The sequence below is a fragment of the Microcaecilia unicolor genome, chromosome 3 (genome assembly GCF_901765095.1).
Source record: "Microcaecilia unicolor chromosome 3, aMicUni1.1, whole genome shotgun sequence".
Classification (NCBI taxonomy): domain Eukaryota; kingdom Metazoa; phylum Chordata; class Amphibia; order Gymnophiona; family Siphonopidae; genus Microcaecilia; species Microcaecilia unicolor.
Window position 1 is genome coordinate 113,705,988 of NC_044033.1, and position 18,339 is coordinate 113,724,326.

Sequence of the window (18,339 nt, forward strand, 5' to 3'; positions counted from 1 at the left end):
TATGTGAATAGTGCACAATTGAAAAGGGGGGGTGTACATGTGGGAGGAGCATGGGTGGGTCATGGGCGTGTCACCTATCAATGCGCTCGTCTTATAGAATACTATCAGATGCACACGTTGATTGATGGATGTAAGTGCACCTTCCTATGCCTGCCATTAACTTGGCTTAAGCGAGTGCATCAATGTGGGTTTGCTCTAGTATTTTGTATTGGCATCAGGACACATTGGAGCACCAAAAAAGAGGTGCTAATTTACAGAATTGCCACCTATATGTATAGCTACCAGTGGCAAGTGGTGTCTGTGTATATTCAGTGCTGCCATCTATCTAGTCAGCAACTCTAAGGGGGGAAGTTATCAGCACGAGCTACTGTTAAGTTAGGTTATTTTACCACAAGTTGTGCTTTTTTGGCACAAGGTCTCATTGTATAAAACGGGGCCTGTGCTAAAATAACCCAACTTAACAGTAGCTCATGTTGATAACTCCCCCCCCCCCCCCCCCCACACACACACACCAAAATATGCATATTGTTTTTTATTAAATTCTACGGGTGGTGTTTGAAAGAAAACAATCATCGCTGGGTCTGAGTTTTGACCATTTGTACCTTTACTGTTACTTATATTAAACTCCTCAGGGAAGATACATTTCCTGGTAACTTTAAAGAAGCAGTAGTTAATCTAGTTTTTAAAAAGGGCTCTTCAGTGGCTGATGGGCTGAGTTTTTAGACCTATCTGTCATCTGCTTTTTATTGGCAAGAGAACTGAAAATATCATTGCACAGGTAGTAGAAATTTCTGGAAGTAGGCAGTCTGAGTTCCAGGCTGAGCATAGCACCAAGACTGCTCTTTCGTCGCAGATAGTTGATCTTCATAGAAGTTTAGATACAGGTTTGACGGCATTTCTATGTTGTTAGATCTGTTAGCAGCTTGTGACACAAGATCTTGAGCTAATGCGTTCACTTCTTATGCTAGTAGATTTAGGGGCACGGCCCTAAACTGATTTAGGTCCATTGGGACAATTGACTTGTCACAGCTGTGGTTATTAATATCAGGAGTACCCCAAAGTTCAGTTCTATTTTATCTTTATATTCAGTCTTACACAGATTTTTGAAGTGGCCCAGATTAAATGTGTGTGTGCTGATGATATCAAGATATATTGTATAACAGAGTCAAATTGTGTAGAGACTGTAAATTGAAAGAGTGATTGAAAAAAGTTAAATGAGCCTTTAACTCTTAGTGAGGCGGTAATGGTATTGGGTGTTTGACTAGACACATTTATGACTTTAAGCAAATAGATTATGTTGAAAAATCTTGTTTATACTCTTTGGAATATTCAATATTTATGTTCATATCTGGATAAGGTTTATTTGCTTACAGTCATTCAAGTTTTAAATATTACACAATTATGGGCCCTTTTACTAAGCTAGTAAGTACTAGCATGCCCTTACAGTAAATCATATGCTAAAAAATATTTTTTATTTTATCACGGAGCGGGGGTGTCTGGGGGAACAGAGAGTGGGTGTTTCTGTGCTAATCAGTTAGCACAATTACATTACCATGTACTAGCTGATTAATGCAGGATTAGCGCATGAGCTCATACTGCCTGCAAAATATGTATTGGTAATTGCTCACATGCTAATATTTTTTAATGGCCGTGTGCTAATGGCATCATTAATGCATCTGTATTGGTCATTTTACTGCTGTGGTAAAAATAGCCTTAGTATGTGGGAAAAACTCATGTAAGGCTGCGTTAAGGCCACTTTATACCACAGCTTAGTAAAAGAATCCCTTAGATTGGTCCAGCATTCTATATATTGGTCTTGTAAATGCCAATTACAGAGATTACAGCAGATACAAATACAGTGGAACATATTGTTTCAGATGTAAGTATATATAAGCACATTAAACGAGTATTTAAGGCATTGTGTTGGGCTGCCTTTTATCAAGAGATTGAGTTTGGTTTTATTTATAACATTTAGAGTTCTCAGTGGAAAAACTCCATTTTATTTGTGCACATGTTGTTACAAAATATAATTTAAATGTTCTTAATATCCATTAAAAATGTTACAAAATTGTCACAGTCCTAATATGATATTTAAGAACAAAGAGCAGGGGAATATTTTAAGAGCACTCGCTAAAATTTCTCCACCACTTACCCACAAGGTAAGAACAATTCAAGAATAAAAGGAATTAAGTGTATTTATTGGATTGCATTAACCTGCATTACCAGGTCTAAAGGACAAGAACACTATCTATATTAATAATTCTCACCTCAAACATTCTGAAGCTCACTCTGTGGCAGGGAAACCCTGGAGCCCTGCACTTAGGCTGTCACCACTCACCACTCACTGTCACTCATGCACCACTCTCACTGATAGACCCACCCACAGCCATGCCCCTTCTGCACATAATTGCCTACCTCAACGTTCTAATGAAGCTGCAACTTCCGGTTTGTGAGGTGCCAGAGATCGGAATTTAGCCCCATTACTATTTGCCCTGCCCTCGCGTCAAACGTGATGACATTGAGGGCGGAGCTATGACACTTGACCAATCGCATGGCTCCGCCCTCAACGTCATCACGTTTGACGCGAGGGCGGGGCATACATCGATGTACTACGCGACGACGATTGGAGGGAGTAAGCCAGGCAGGCTGTACGTCACAGGCAGCGAGGGAGCCAGCCAGCCACTCTCTACATCACGGGGCAGGTCGCCGGCTGGGGCGGTGCGGGCTGACCACGACTACGACCACCCTGAAGCATGGAGGGTAAGTCCAGCATCAAGGGGAGGGGGATGGGAACGAAAGCGCCTTGCTAGCGCCCGTTTCATTGGCCTCAGAAACGGACCTTTCTTACTAGTATATTTAGATTCAAAAGGTTTATTAAGTTACAATATGATTAATGCAATCATATAAACGAGAGTTCTTTTAAGAGATCTTTACAGATAATCTGTGCTTAAGTAAAGTAGCAAATCTAGATCAAAAGTTATAACTTACAGAACAGTCTTTGTTGTAGGATTGTTGAAGCTGAGAGAAAGTCTTTTGGAAAAGTTCTATTGTTCAGCAGAGTGATGAGCCATGTGGTCACTGGAGCAGGGAGCAGGGCTTCTGCAGTGAATGGATCTGAGTTGCAGCTGAAGAGAGAATCTGCAGAGAAGAATCTGTGTTGCAGTTGAAGGGAAGCATTTGCTTGTGTCTGGAACAGCTTCTATCTTTTATACTCTTGCAAGCTTGCAGGAGGATATGATCACAGAGTCCCAGCACCTGCTTTCTGGTCTGCACTGGATAACTTGCAAGGCATTATGGTTATTGTAGTCTGTTCACTGATCACATTATAAGTCTTTCCTTTCTGCAGATGTCCTGGCGTCCATTTGTCTGATAGCTGATGGGAGGGGGCAGGTATACCTCTGATGACAGGCAAATGTTTTGTTTATGGTTTTCCTCTGAGTTCTTTGTTGTCATTGGGTTCTCCAGACTTTCTGTCTCTTGGGTCTTTGGTTTTCGGAGATGTCTGGATGAGCTTTCAGGTACCCACCTTAGTCATGCTTTTGTTAAACAGTCCTTCAAGTGGGAGGAGAAGGAAGCTATATCTCTCTCTTTTGTCTTTGTTAAGTGTTTGTAATTGATTAGCCCTGCTACCAGAAATTCCCAGGAAAAAGGGGAAAGAAGGTATTGAAATGCAGTTTCAATACATCTTTTAAAAGCTGCATTTTTATATTGGTATATCTGATTCAGCATAATCAATAATTCTGACACCATGTTACAATGTGTTCCGCAGTATGTTCTGACCCAAAGCTTGCATTCTATTGGTCAAGCTCTGCTGTACACTCTGGAGCATTTGTCTAGTACCCACTAACTGGAGAGTCTTTCTTGCAAAACCGTATCTCTCTGGAACAGAAATTGTTGAATAAGCCTTCTGTGTTCCAAAAGTATAGTAAGGCTTGGTTATTCTTGACTAGTTTAAATTGTTTATTACTTAATTTTCTCGTATTGTTGCATAATCTGTAACTGACATTGGGGAAAGGTGGTTCAAACATTTGAGAAACATCTTTGTTTATTTTTCAGATTCAGCTTGTATGAGCAGGAGTCAATGAAGAAGATGAATTTATACGGTTGAGGTGTATAAAAATATTGACTCTTCTTTATTGACTTCTTGTTATAGTAAAATATTTATATGTTACTAGTAGTTAATCTGAGGCTTCATTTTAGCTTTTGAGGTCCAAATGCTATCAAGTGTCCAAGCTGAGCAGGCCCTTGTTACAGTTAGTAAAGTTTCTTCCAGCTAGACCATATTATATTTTAAAAAGAAAGACAGTAGACTGCAAAACAAAATAGCAAACTGGCATTACCATCACAGTGATCAAAAAAATTAACACAAACCTAGGCGGTGAGAGTCTGATAGGTACTGAGGGGGAGAGGGATCTTGGTGTGATAGTATCTGAGGATCTGAAGGCGACGAAACAGTGTGACAAGGCGGTGGCCGTAGCGAGAAGGTTGCTAGGCTGTATAGAGAGAGGTGTGATCAGCAGAAGAAAGGAAGTGTTGATGCCCCTGTACAAGTTGTTGGTGAGGCCCCACCTGGAGTATTGTGTTCAGTTTTGGAGGCCGTACCTTGCGAAGGATGTTAAAAAAATGGAAGCGGTGCAAAGAAAAGCTACGAGAATGGTACTGGATTTGCGTTCCAAGACGTATGAAGAGAGACTTGCGGACCTGAACATGTATACCCTGGAGGAAAGGAGGAACAGGGGTGATATGATACAGACATTCAAATATTTGAAAGGTATTAATCCGCAAACAAATCTTTTCTGGAGGTGGGAAGGCGGTAGAACGAGAGAACATGAAATGAGATTGAAGGGGGGCAGACTCAGGAAAGATGTCAGGAAGTATTTTTTCACAGAGAGGGTGGTGGATGCTTGGAATGCCCTCCCGCGGGAGGTGGTGGAGATGAAAACGGTAACGGAATTCAAACATGCGTGGGATATGCATAAAGGAATCCTGTGCAGAAGGAATGGATTTTCAGAAGCTTGCCAAAATTGGGTGGAGCAGGTGGGGGGAAGAGGGGTTGGTGGTTGGGAGGTGAGGATAGTGGAGGGCAGACTTATACAGTCTGTGCCAGAGCCGGTGATGGGAGGCGGGACTGGTGGTTGGGAGGCGGGAAGTACTGCTGGGCAGACTTGTATGGTCTGTGCCCTGAATAAGGAAGGTACAAATCAAGGTAAGGTATACACATAAGAGTTTGTCTTGTTGGGCAGACTAGATGGACCGTGCAGGTCTTTTTCTGCCGTCATCTACTATGTTACTATGTTTTTCACATAGGCAGTTTGTCTAGCCCTGTAGGTACTGCTAGTCCAGAGCTCAAAGCATGTCATGAGGGATGACACTACACTCACTAGAAAGAAAATCAGCATGGGACCTGGGAGTTGGCATGGTTTGTAGGCCTGCAATTGCACTTCCTCTGCCGCTACCACCACCCCCACACACACTGGATTCCTTACTTAAAGGAAGACAGTGGGAAGAAGGATGGGATCACTGCAGGTTAGGGCCAAAGCTAGACACACTTAAGCAAGGGCAGAAATGAAGAAGTAGGTCGAGCCAGTGCCAGGTTCCCTGAAGCTGTGCCTCAATGATACCATTCATCTTTGCTAGAGGGGCCCCTTGTGATGCTTGAACCCCGAAACATAAAAACATGACGGCAGCCCATCCATCTCCTCCTTTCCCCAAGAGATCCCACGTGCCTCTCCCTCGCTTTTTTTTTTAAAGTTTTAAATTCAAATAGCTATCACATATCATACATTTATGGCAACAACTGAATATTAACAGTATCATCAAATCCCCTCCTCTCCCCTCACCACCCTTCCCAGCCTATGAGTCATATAATCCAACCAATGACCATCATTCAGGAGTCTTAAAGTATATCAGCCAGCCAAACCATCACATTGGTGTAACTATCAGCCTGGGGGTGTCCAAATCAATAACAAAAAAACAACAAATCAAGCGGAAGAAATCCAGAAAGAACAGACTGAAACCACAGATAGTAAGAGCACCAAGGAAATTTTATTGGGACCCTACACAGTCCGTGTTTCAGCCAAAAAAGCCTTCTTCAGGGGTCTTCAAATTGACGTATACAGATGTTCCTCCAAAATCAATCCCAGCTTGAGATCTCCATGTGACATATTTGTCCCATTGTTTATAGAATTGTGTAGTGTGTCCACCTCGAATTGCAGTCATTTTAGACATTTGATACAAATAGTCCATTTTATGGTTGACCTTTACCACTGGTGGTGGAAGAGGGTTCCTCCTGGCTGATGCCAAAGTAATTTTCCCCAATCACACAAAGTTATTCAAAGTCGTTAAATTGTGGGAGGATTGTGAAAAATTACAAGAGGACCTTACGAGACAGAGAGACTGGGCGTCTAAATGGCAGATGACGTTTAATGTGAGCAAGTGCAAAGTGATGCATGTGGGAAAGAGGAACCCAAATTATAGCTACGTCATGCAAGGTTCCACGTTAGGAGTCACGGACCAAGAAAGGGATCTAGGTGTCGTAGTTGATGACACATTGAAACCTTCTGCTCAGTGTGCTGCTGCAGCTAAGAAAGCAAATAGAATGTTAGGTATTATTAGGAAAGGAATGGAAAACAAAAATGAGGATGTTATAGTGCCTTTGTATCGCTCCATGGTGCGACCGCACCTTGAATATTGTGTTCAATTCTGGTCGGCGCATGTCAAAAAAGATATAGTGGAATTAGAAAAGGTGTAGAGAAGGGCGACGAAAATGATAAAGGGGATGGGACGACTTCCCTATGAGGAGAAAAGGCGGCTGAGGGGAGGTATGATAGAGGTCTATAAAATAATGAGTGGAGTTGAATGGGTAGATGTGAAGCGTCTGTTTACGCTTTCCAAAAATACTAGGACTAGGGGGCATGCAATGAAGCTACAATGTAGTAAATTTAAAATGAATCAGAGAAAATGTTTCTTCACTCAACGTGTAATTAAACTCTGGAATTCGTTGCCAGAGAATGTGGTAAAGGCGGTTAGCTTAGCGGAGTTTAAAAAGGGTTTGGACGGCTTCCTAAAGGAAAAGTCCATAGACCATTATTAAATGGACTTGGGGAAAATCCACTATTTCTGGGATAAGCAGTATAAAATGTTTTGTACTTTTTTTGGGATCTTGCCAGGTATTTGTGACCTGGATTGGCTACTGTTGGAAACAGGATGCTGGGCTTGATGGACCTTTGGTCTTTCCCAGTATGGCAGTACTTATACAATTTATTGGCACACAGTGTAGCTGCAGGTATCAGCTTTCTTTATACAAATCCACATATAATTTGAGGGAAATTGGAAACAGCCAAAAAGCAAACGGGTGAGTGAGAACTGATTGAATTATAGGAATTACAAGCTTTGTTGACTTTAGATCAAGCCTCGATCTGTGACTTTACAAATCATTAAAGGAAGATAGCTGTGCTCTTTTTCATCAGCTTTCATTTGTTACTATGGTGGCCTCGGGTATTGACAAGGAAAGTGGATGTGAAAGCGTTTCTCTGTGTGGTTCTAAAATTGCCGTATTATTGGACATCTGCTTGTCTGTGATTGTGGAAGGGCTTTCGTTATTGTGACTGTGTAAATAGAATATTAAATAAACACATCAAATGAACCTAAACTAGAGAGAGCAGACAACGTCTGCTGCAAGACTAATTCTCTCATTCTTTGTCTAGATAGACCTACTGTACTATATCCTATTAGTTCATTTGTATTTTTATGAATGTAATCTATAGAATTCACCTTCCTCCAGTGAGAAGTACCTTTGTAGTGGAAGCAGAGATTTAATTTCATCAAATGTATTTATCCTGCTATCTCCTGCAGGCTTAGAATAGCTGATTTCTCATTGCTTTGTCATGTCAGCCAGTTTTGTTTCTAAATTAAGACTTGCTGGTAACTTATGAGTATTGCCTCAGAAAGGACTTCAAGACTAGAACATTTATTTATTTTCTTGGAAGATATGATTAACCCCTTTTCCTCAGCAACACTCCAAAGCAATATACAATAGTAAAATTTGGTATAGGATCAGGAAGGAAATGAAAACAAGGAGACCCACAAGGAAGGACAGAACTTGGACGGTCATTATATCAGATGCAGCCAGGTGGGTCAGTGGTCATACTTAGATACTCCGACTGACTTAATTGAAAGTCCTGTGTAAAGCACCATATTTTGAGATCCGCCTTGAATTTTGTGTAGGCATGCTGATTCCAATATTTAGCCGAGCTGTATCTAGTTAAAGTAGTGGTTCTCTATCGTTTTTCATCAGGATACATCTGATGGATGACACTTGCATAGGGGACACGTGATACACATGACCGTCAGGGAGTTAAATATACCACCTTGAAAAAGTCACTTAATCAAATTATTAAGCGGGGGCCCTAAACATGGCACACAATTATAGCCCAGCGCTTAGTTCAACTTTACAGCCACAAAGCACAAAGATGGTGACATCTTAGGAACAGTAATACAAAATCCTGCATAAAGATGCTCAGGACCTATACAACAAACTTACCATAATGGTACTAACTCCCAGGACTGTAAATTCTACATGGGGCTGTAGAGCACCAGTACACCCATTATTGGGAAGATAGAACAAGCATTCCTGCTACAGATTCCTACACAGGAACTACATGCTCCCATAGTGGTTCTCAACCAGGGTGTTGTAATACACTGTGTCGCCAAGAATTGGGAGGTATGTCACCAAATATTTAACACATACAACAATCCCACATCTTCCATAAAAGCCACATGTGCCTGCTGACTAAAAGAAAAGAGTGCAAAGTAAGAAATTGGATCTTTGAAATCTTTGATTCTATATCTTATCACTGTTTCACCACTACATTGTGCTAGAAATCTTGGGTCCTGATTCCTCCCCATGGCTGCAGGCAGCTACTGCTAGGTGTAATAGAAGCTAAAAAGGGGGAGATGCAGGAAGATTTCAAAGGGAGAGGGAGGGAGCCTGAGAGGGGCTATAAAGGAGGGTAGGAGGCAACCCAAATGTGTGACAGTGTGTATAAGAGAGGATTGGCCTACTGTGTCATTAGAAGTCTCTCCCCCCCCCCCCACACACACTCTTATGATGCTTCCATGTGCAATATATCACACACATGAGTGTTGTCCGTCTGATATGTCATGGTAGAAAAAACGTTGACAACCACTGTACTGGCAGAATTATTTACCTTGGTCATGCACATGTAGACATGCGATATGAACTGACCCTCAGCTAATACAGAATAAAGGCTTTAAGGATTTGATGATATGTGGAAGGAGTGGGGGGATTCATCATGTGGCTAAGTTCAAGTTGCTTGATATCCTGTTCCAATGCTTGTTTTTTTTAAATAGAATTCTGCCTGCATTTCCAGGTCATCATGCTTATAATTTCATCATGAAGGGATGCTTTGTAAGCTTCCCATATAGTGGTAGGAGATAAGTCTGGAGAATCATTTCTAGCAAAAATTTCCTTACTGAAATCTACAATATTGGTAATATAATCTTTATCATTTAAGATAACATTATTACGTCTCTTTGATGATTTAGACTGGTGTTTCAAGTGGACATGCAGATGTAGGGAAACAGCTGCATGATCTGGCATGAATCAGATGTATAATAGCAGAGGACAATAGGAAGGAAAGAGGTGCAGAGATGAGAAAATAATCTAACATAGGTATTATGTGGGGAAGAAAAGTGAGTATGGTCTCTATCAGATGGGTGGAGAACATGCCAGGCATCAAGTTAGCATTTGACAGTAAATTAAGCAATTCAAGAAGCACTTTTGATTTAGAGGGACTACATGAGGAGAATTGGTCCAGGTAGATATCAAGAGGTTGGTTAAAATCACCAGCAATTATTAAGGAACCAGATTGATGCTGCAAAATAGTCAGATACAAAGATCTAATAAATTCTGGAGCATACATATTTACGAATGTATAATCAGCAGAGTGAATATTGACACATATTAATAACCATCTACCATCAGAGTCAGATATAGTTTTAGTAATTTTAGCATTTAAAGAAATATGAAGTAGAGTGGAAACCCCTCTTTTCTTTCCATTCACAGGAGAGTGAAAAGCAGTAGTAAAACCTGGAATGAAAAGCTTGTTACATTCATTAGGAGACAAATGAATCTCCTACAAGAAAATAATATCAGGGTGCAAAGATTTCAGGTAATTAGAAATTTTCTTTTTCTTAATTGGGTGATTTAACCCACTAACATTATAAGTTATTATGTGAAGATCTGACATTGATTAATGAACAAATCACAAAAACAAGAGTAACATGATATATGGAACAATAATGCTTGGATAGAAAATAAAGCAGCAGCATTAATAGACATATTGGAGTAGTAAACCCTATAAATTTCAGGTTCCCCAGAAACAACACAAAAGTAATCCAGTGTAATAGGCAGGATTACATGCAACAGTAACAAAAGAAAGTATGGAAATTGTGGCTGAGATTGGACCGGAGTCCGAGAGATCGCTCTGTGGGTGTTCACGCTAACAGAAGCCAAGAAGTAGTTCTAATAAATTTCTCCTTATAGAGAGATATGTCTGGGGGAAGTAGAAATCCCCAAAAGACGCAGCAAAATGGGAACGTTCATGATGCCTGAATCAGTAGCATAGAGTACTATAAAAAAACTTGCAGTTCCAATCTTTCTTGTATTTATGAGAAGAGTAGAGAAAGCGGCATTGCATTTTGAGTGATTCTAGGAAGAGTTTGAGCTGAGGTTATTGTAGATTATTCTCATTCTGGTGGGGTAAAGAAGTCCAAATTTGGCCCCAATATCTGTTAAAGGCTGTTGGAGCTGAAGCAAATTTTTGCATCTCAGTGTGGTGGATTTTGCCAGGTTGGAGACAATAAGAAGGAGTTTACCTTGATATAATAAGTGTGGTGAGATTTTAGCTGCTGTCAGTATAACCGGTGTATGTTGATACCTAAGAAGTTTTGCAACAATTGGCCTCGGAAATTTTGCGGACGGTATAGGCCTTGAAAGGAACTCAGTCTGCGATCTCAAATTCCAAAAGAGGAGAGAGCTAAAGATTGAGCAGTTTAGGGAGCAACTCCATTAAAACTGTAATAGGGTCAGAGCCTTCCGAAGATTCGAGTAATCCTAAAATTCTTATGTTAAATCTGCAGTTCCTGTTGGATAAGTCTTCCAGATCTTTTTGCAGCATTCTAATGTCCTACTCGTGTTTTTCAATGTACGACAACTTTTCATCAAAACCCTGAGATTGTAGTTCCAAAGAATCCAGATGAATGTAAATATCTGCAAATTGGTCATTTACAGATTCACTTTCATTGTAAAGAGCTTTAGTAACCAACTTGTTCAGTCATTATAGATTTGAACAATCACATTTCTTTAAGGTTCAGATCTAGTTGAGATTCCAAAGTTTTTGCGGCCATTTTTTCCGACATGCTTCGTTCTGGTTTAGCCCTCTTCCCGCTCTGGGAAGGTAATGTGAGTTGATCAGGCTTATTATTCTTGCTTGTAGCCATCAAAGTAGTTAGAAAATGAAGTTTGGAAGGTTGCTGCATCAAATTCCAGAAGAAAACAATTTTCTGGTGTTAAAAAGGCTCTGAGTAGAAGAGCACTCACCTTACTACTATTAATCATTTCCATAGCGCTACTAGACATATGCAGTGCTGTACACTGCTGTATTGGACATTCTGGGGTCAGTATTCAGCCAGCGGCAGTTAGTGTTTTGCTGACCGCCACAGGCGTTATTTTTAGATAATCAATGTCAGGCCATGTCCAGGCTTTGGCGTTGAATATTCAGTTTATGTGACACCAGCTAACAAATGGTTACTTAAGTCGATATTCAGAACTTAAGCATCCATGGGTTACAGCATAAAGGTAGGACTGTGTTTTATGTAGTCCCATTATGCGGTCACCCTGGCTGGTTAAGTGCCATCTCCGCCCCTAGAACACCCCCAAAATAGCCGTCTTTTACTTTAGGCACTAACCGCTAATTTTCAGCGGTGATAATAGCCCTGAGCAAGCGATTTTTCTGGTCAGCAGCCGTTTCTGGCGGGTTAAATCATTTTGACTATCGACCAGTCCCATCAGATTTCAAGATGAGCACACCCAGTCTGTACAAACCTGTAATGGCGTGAGAAGCTCTCTGTTTTCATTAATTTGCTTGTTTTTCGAATCATTTCTGGAGTCTTCTGTACAGTTCTGGTATTATACTGCCCTTGGAGTGTGGTGTTAGTAATTCCATCTGCTGCCTAAACCCTCATTAATTGTTTTGTCAGCTGCACACACTTACAGCTTCTGTGTTTGTTGCTACTGGAGTGTGACAGCTTCATTTTGATACATGGCTGGTTTTCATGATAACTGCGATGAATATAGATGAGATATATTTCCATATATTAGGAGTCAAGCAGATCTCCTTCATTACAGAGATATTGGCCAGTATCCTCGACCAAGTTTCGAAGCACCAAGTTAGTGTGATAACGTATTTCCTATATCCACTAATGATGAATGGATATTGCTTTATAGCTTTTTCATCAACAGCTGTGCTATACTGGAATTGTTGAATTTTGTACATAGTACTGAATGATGAATTTGTTGTCATGTCATTGGTATTTGTACTCAGTTTTGTGCCAGGAAAAAATATTAAACTGTCACCCTTTTCATTTTTTCCAGTGCAAAATGAAATGCTGATACATAGATATAGTCTGTGTAAGTGTAACAAGGCAGATATCTTTAGTAAAATGTGATCCAGAGAAGAATACGTAGTAATATTTTAATATTTATTTTCTATAAGCACATGGGGGGGAGGCAGTTCTATAACTGACTTCCTCCATTTAGGCACTCTGAGGGTGGAGGAACCTATTCTACAAAGGAACTGAGGACCCAATGATCAAAAGTAAATGGGGACGCTAGAGGCCACTGGCCCCTGCATTTACCCAGCATGGATGATCAGAGGGGGTCTGACGCAAGCGTGCAGGGAATACCGCAGAGCTCATTTAAATTATATTTAATTTTAGTTCTCCAGTATTCCACCTGTATGATCAGAGCACTGCATTCTGATCGTACGGGCTAAATAACGCCGTAACCTTATGCTAGCTCGGAGCTGGTGTTAGGGTTAAGGCTCTTCCCCCACCCCCACCACGTCTATGCCAGGCAGCCCGGGCTGTTACTCTCAGTCCTGGGGGTCCAATGGACCCCCAGATCTCCCAATGACTGAGGCTCTGGTGGCCAGGCTAGTCCCGCCACAGCCCTCTGACCCCGCCCCAACACGAGGGCATGGGGGAGGGGGCTGAAGGTCCAGGGGACCTCTAGGCCCCCTAACCGCCTGACAGAAAAAGTAGCTCCCTGATGACCCAGTGGGCCCCCTCACCCCCACCCCCCATACCTTGTATTAGCGGAGGAGGGAGTAGGACTCCATCCTCCTTCCAGCACCTCCTCCAAAACGGCGGTGCTTTGCCCTTCCCAGTGCATCCTGGGATGCGCTGGGCAGGGCTTCTCAGGTGTTGGGGGCTGGAGGGCCACCGGACCTTAAGCCCCCTGTGTCGCTGGTCAGGGGGTTGTGGGAGCTTGGGGGGCACTAGGCCACCAGGGCCTTGCCTTTGGGGGAGTCCGGAGGGTCCTATGGACTTCCAGCTGAATGTTTGACAGGTTCGGGGCTATTGCTGCATGACGATTGTGCCTGAGCACATGTCCTTGCACAATCCTCCTCCACTTTCCCCTCCGATGATCAGCACTAATAATGCGCCTAAATTTGCATGTTATTAGCATTGATCATTGGGGAGTTAATTCCCCGCACTGTTCCAGCGCTATTTTTAGGCTGTTGTTTCGGAACCATGCAGGGAATTGATCATCGGGGCTCCGCTCCTATATGCATTCCTCTTGTAAATATGTACTTTGTAAGTTAAGTAGATATTTGCAGAATGGTGCTTAGGCAGAGTATTTGCATTTATGTGCATATGTGTGCACCGGATCCCTTACCGCCTCCTATTGGGGCTCCAGAAGTAAATGGCCACGCGGCAATTTTTTAATTACCACATAGCCATTTACTTCCCCTTTAAAAAAAAACATTTTTACCCGCAGCGGTGAAAGGTGGCCTCAGTGCATAGCGATCCCACGCACCAACGCCACTGTGGGCCACCTTTTACCATCATTTGGTAAAAAGGCCCCTTAGATTGTGAGCCCACTAGGGACAGAGGAAAGTATCTGCATATAATAAATGTAAACCAAAAAGAATTTGGGTCCACAGAGTCCTGAAGCAGCTTTGCAAAACACTGGTCGTCGTTGGATGTGGCCTTGATTTAGAAGGAATTTGAAGAAAGGTCTTTTTTAAAAAGATACGTGCTGGTGATGGGTAATGGAGATTTTGAACCAGGCATGACTGATAAGGTTTATAAGAAGTGGACACTTAAGGGTTTAAAAAGGGTGTCTGATCTTTTGGAGGACGATGAACCTATTATGCTACCGGATAAAGAACTATATGACATTAACCCTAATCATTGGTATTAATATGCGCAGTTACGACATTATGTGTGTAATCTGATAAAAGATTATAGAATTCATTTTGAAGAGAATTCATTCGATGAGTGCTGGCTTTTACCAGCGGTCACGAGGGGGTTGGTGGGGTGCTATGCTAGCAGTTATAAAAATAAGTTTTGGGGAAACACCCGTATGAAATGGTGGTGGTGGCTAAGTAGACCCAGGATTTTGGAAATTATTCCCTGGATCAACTCCTGTTGAGTATAAAATTAAGCAATCGATGGATAGAAAGTACAAAATATAGAGAGTTACATTACAAATTTTTATTACGAATGTATATCCGTCCTCATAGAGCTAAGAAAATGGGTTATCCTACCACGGATATGTGTTTAAAATGTTCTGCACCAGATGCCTCCTATAGACATTGTATATGGGACTGCCCTCCAATACAGAATTTCTGGGTGACTCTATGGTCACATCTAAGCGTAATGTGTGAAAGAACGTGGACAGCACTTCCTCATAGATCTCTCCTTGATCATATGGAGGGTATAGTAGAGGGCGTGGCCTTTTCGGTGCTCCTTCTGCAAAAGACCTGCTTAATTTCAAAGCACTGTATACTGTTACAATGGATCAGGGAAGGCCCGCCCGTGATCGCCCAGTGGCGTAATCAGATATTTGAGCTTTTAAGGATGGAGAAGATGACAGCTATCCTCAGGGGACGAATAGTGAAGAAGAGGTTTTTGAATATTTAGGAACCCTATCCCAAAGAGTCTGTTCTGTGATGTTAAATGACTTGGATGTGTCATAAATTAGATTTTTTTTGGACTTGGTTAAGCATCCTCAGTTTGGGAGTGAAGGGGGTGGGGGTGGGAAGGTAGGAGGATGGGACAGCTGCATACTAGTTTTATGTAAAAGGTGCTGATATCTTCAACCATTCTTAGCCAGCGATGGGGAGAGGGGGGATGGGATAGGTAATGGTAGATTGTTTCTGCCACATTGAGCCTGCAAAAAGGTGAGATAATGTGGGGTACAAATGCAATAAATAAATAAATAAATAAAACAGCTATATAGAGCATAATAAATGTTAACAGGAAATAATATCTGTTCTTTACTATTTTGTATGTTGACATGGTTGCAAATGGCTGAAAAAAAATATATTTCACACTAAAAAGATAAGTGCTGGGCTTTCAATTAGCTAAAAAAAAGGTAAATAAATAACTAATGGATTTTCAACAATAAGTGGTTTCAATAGAGAAGCGGAAGGGTTTTTATGCTGATGGTGATTTCAGGCTCAATAGAAATTGTTGTCAGAGCATAGTGATAATTTTTCCTTTTATCTCCTATGCAATATCTGGATTTGTTTGCTTGAAGAGAATTTTGCATGTTATTTGTGAGGTGGAAATCTGAATCTAGGGTTGTATATGTAAACCATTCTGGTTGTACCACAGAAAGGCAGTATATCAAATCCATTACCCTTTATCCTTTATCCTTTACTCTATGATTCAGCTCTCTTGTCCCATCATCCCTGCATACAAAATGTCTAGCTGGCCTGCTGAGTCTCTGAAAATACTTTACACTAGAATTCTACTAGAAAATCAAATGCCAAGGATTGTTTTCATTCAAGGCTCTGGTTTTCATTTCTGTAGGATCTATTGTTCTTGAAGTCTGCAATGAAGTAAGTACATTCTTTGGTTCTGGGTTTTTTTTTTTTTTTTTTGCATTCCTGAATTATAATAACATCATTTTATTCTCTTTGTTCCTACAGGTACTGACAGCCCAGTATCTCAAGGAAGCATCTCAGCAGGTAACGTAGGATTTTGGCCTGGGTATCAGCAGAAGAGTAAAACTGAACTCAATAACTCTGATTTACCCCAATACTTGACCGGGGGCACATTTCAACCTACTGGTGTGAGCAGCTTTAATGGGCATTCTTTAACATGTTGGGATGAAGATGTCAGCAGAAATAGCAAGAGCCTTAGACAATCTCTGGATACATTCTACAAGATGTTCTGCAAGCCGAAACCTTCTGAAGGGGATGTAGACTACAAGACCATTTCACAACACCTTTCCTGTAAAACTACAGACCTCACAAGGGATGGTGGGCATAGATACACACTTCTCAGTCTTCAGATGGCCCAGCTTATTTTAAACCGAGATGGATGTGGAGTGTTTCCAACTTATTCCAAAAATTTGCACTTCTCAGCATCAGCCAACACACGTTTTGTATTAGAAAAAACAACCCCTGGACTGTCAGAAGATGTCATGCATTTCCTCTGGAAGCAATATATGAAGAATGATTAAGGCTTTTCTTAAACACGAAGATGAATTGTGAATACTAATTTATTGTTATATATTGACCCTTTCCAGACATTATGTAAATGTAATTTAACATTTGCTATTCTTCCAGGACATTCCATATCTGGAATGAAAAATCTTGACTAACAAATGTTTTGATCAGGAAGACAGCTTCCAAAAGAGAGAGAGAATAAGGATCAATGCTATTTTAATCAATCAGTTGTAGATGGGCAAGAAGGTACACAGGGAGATAAAGGAGCTCTTTTACTAAAGCCGCTAAGCCCTTAATGCATGAGAACAGACTACTGCATAAATACGTTAGTGTTGTGCTGTATTTTGCATGTTTTCGTGCACTGAACAGTATGGGACTAATTTTATAAAAATATTTGGGGGGAAGGGGTGTGGCATGGGCGGGGAATGTGTGTGTGTTTGTGTTAACCAGCTGGCGCATTATGATTAGCATGGTTAACCAGTTAACACAGAATTAATGCAGGAGCACGTGCTGCCTCCTGTGTAGGTGACACCAAGTGCTTTTACGCTACGTTTTTGCAGGTCTCGCACACTAATGGCAGTATCAACGCACAACCTGCAAACAACAAAAAGGAAAATGGCCTTTAGGAAGTGCAAATGCGCATGAGAAATTCCTGCATTAAGCTGCGTTAAATGAAAATTTTAGCACATTTTATTAAAAGGGCCCCAAAATTACTTATCTGCTGTCATGGAGAATCAGTACAAGTGTAGAAGAGCATGACCAAAACTCATTCAATCCACTTTTTATCAGTGTTGTGTTAAGCGGTTAATTTCGTTCATCAAGGCAAGATTCACTTTGTGTAGCTTATTGCTGTGCCAAAACTCACCAAGTCCATGATGTTTTAATGACTCTGTGCAAAACTCAGTCCAAAAGCCCTACCTATTTTTCTCAAAACTGCTGCTGATGGACAGAGTGAGTTTTGGAATTTGAACGAATGGGTCCCAGGATTTCTCCTGACTTGTAGTTCACTTTGCTAACTGCTAGAAGATTCTATAGTTTATTAGAATCTCATTTGTATGTAGTTCAAATCAAGTTACAGGAAGTTCCAAAACCACACAAGGAAGTCTGCTTAATGACACCATTACTTGAAGCTTAAGAGAAAGATGATATTTTGTCATCATTACTTAATAGCTGGCACAATCACTGTCTTTCTTCATGTATTCCTTACTCAACTGAGCATCATTCAATGAGCTATAAAAACTTTTCACTACAAACAGGAAAAAAATCCTGGCACTACTGATTCTTCTATTTGCTAAAAATCAAGCTGTTATGAAAAAGAATTCTGTTGTTGTTCTTAAAGGGACTTGAAATTGTCCCTTTGATTTGGAAAAGATATAACAAATTTTCTTCCCCAAGGTAGAACACAGAAGGAATTATTTTGTAATTGGGCAACCAAGATTTGATTTACATGGGATAAATGATTGTTAAATTATTTTTCAGTGAGTATATCAAACTCGGGTGAACTACCCAATAGAACAAATGAGTAACTGCCTAGGGGCAGCATCCTTGTTACATGAAGTGCCATTTCTTCTCC

The 18,339-nt window shown here is 41.0% G+C and overlaps 1 protein-coding gene across 1 annotated transcript in view; it reads left to right on the forward strand.

Moving 5' to 3' along the window:
• The window catches only part of SHLD1 (shieldin complex subunit 1), a 111,170-nt gene extending 94,018 nt beyond the window's left edge, over positions 1-17,152 (forward strand). Inside the window, exon 3 of the mRNA XM_030196301.1 lies at positions 16,245-17,152. Coding sequence (XP_030052161.1) covers positions 16,245-16,780 — 536 coding nt within the window. The 3' untranslated portion in view covers positions 16,781-17,152. The remainder of the gene's footprint in view (positions 1-16,244) is intronic.
• Positions 17,153-18,339: the final 1,187 nt, after the last annotated feature.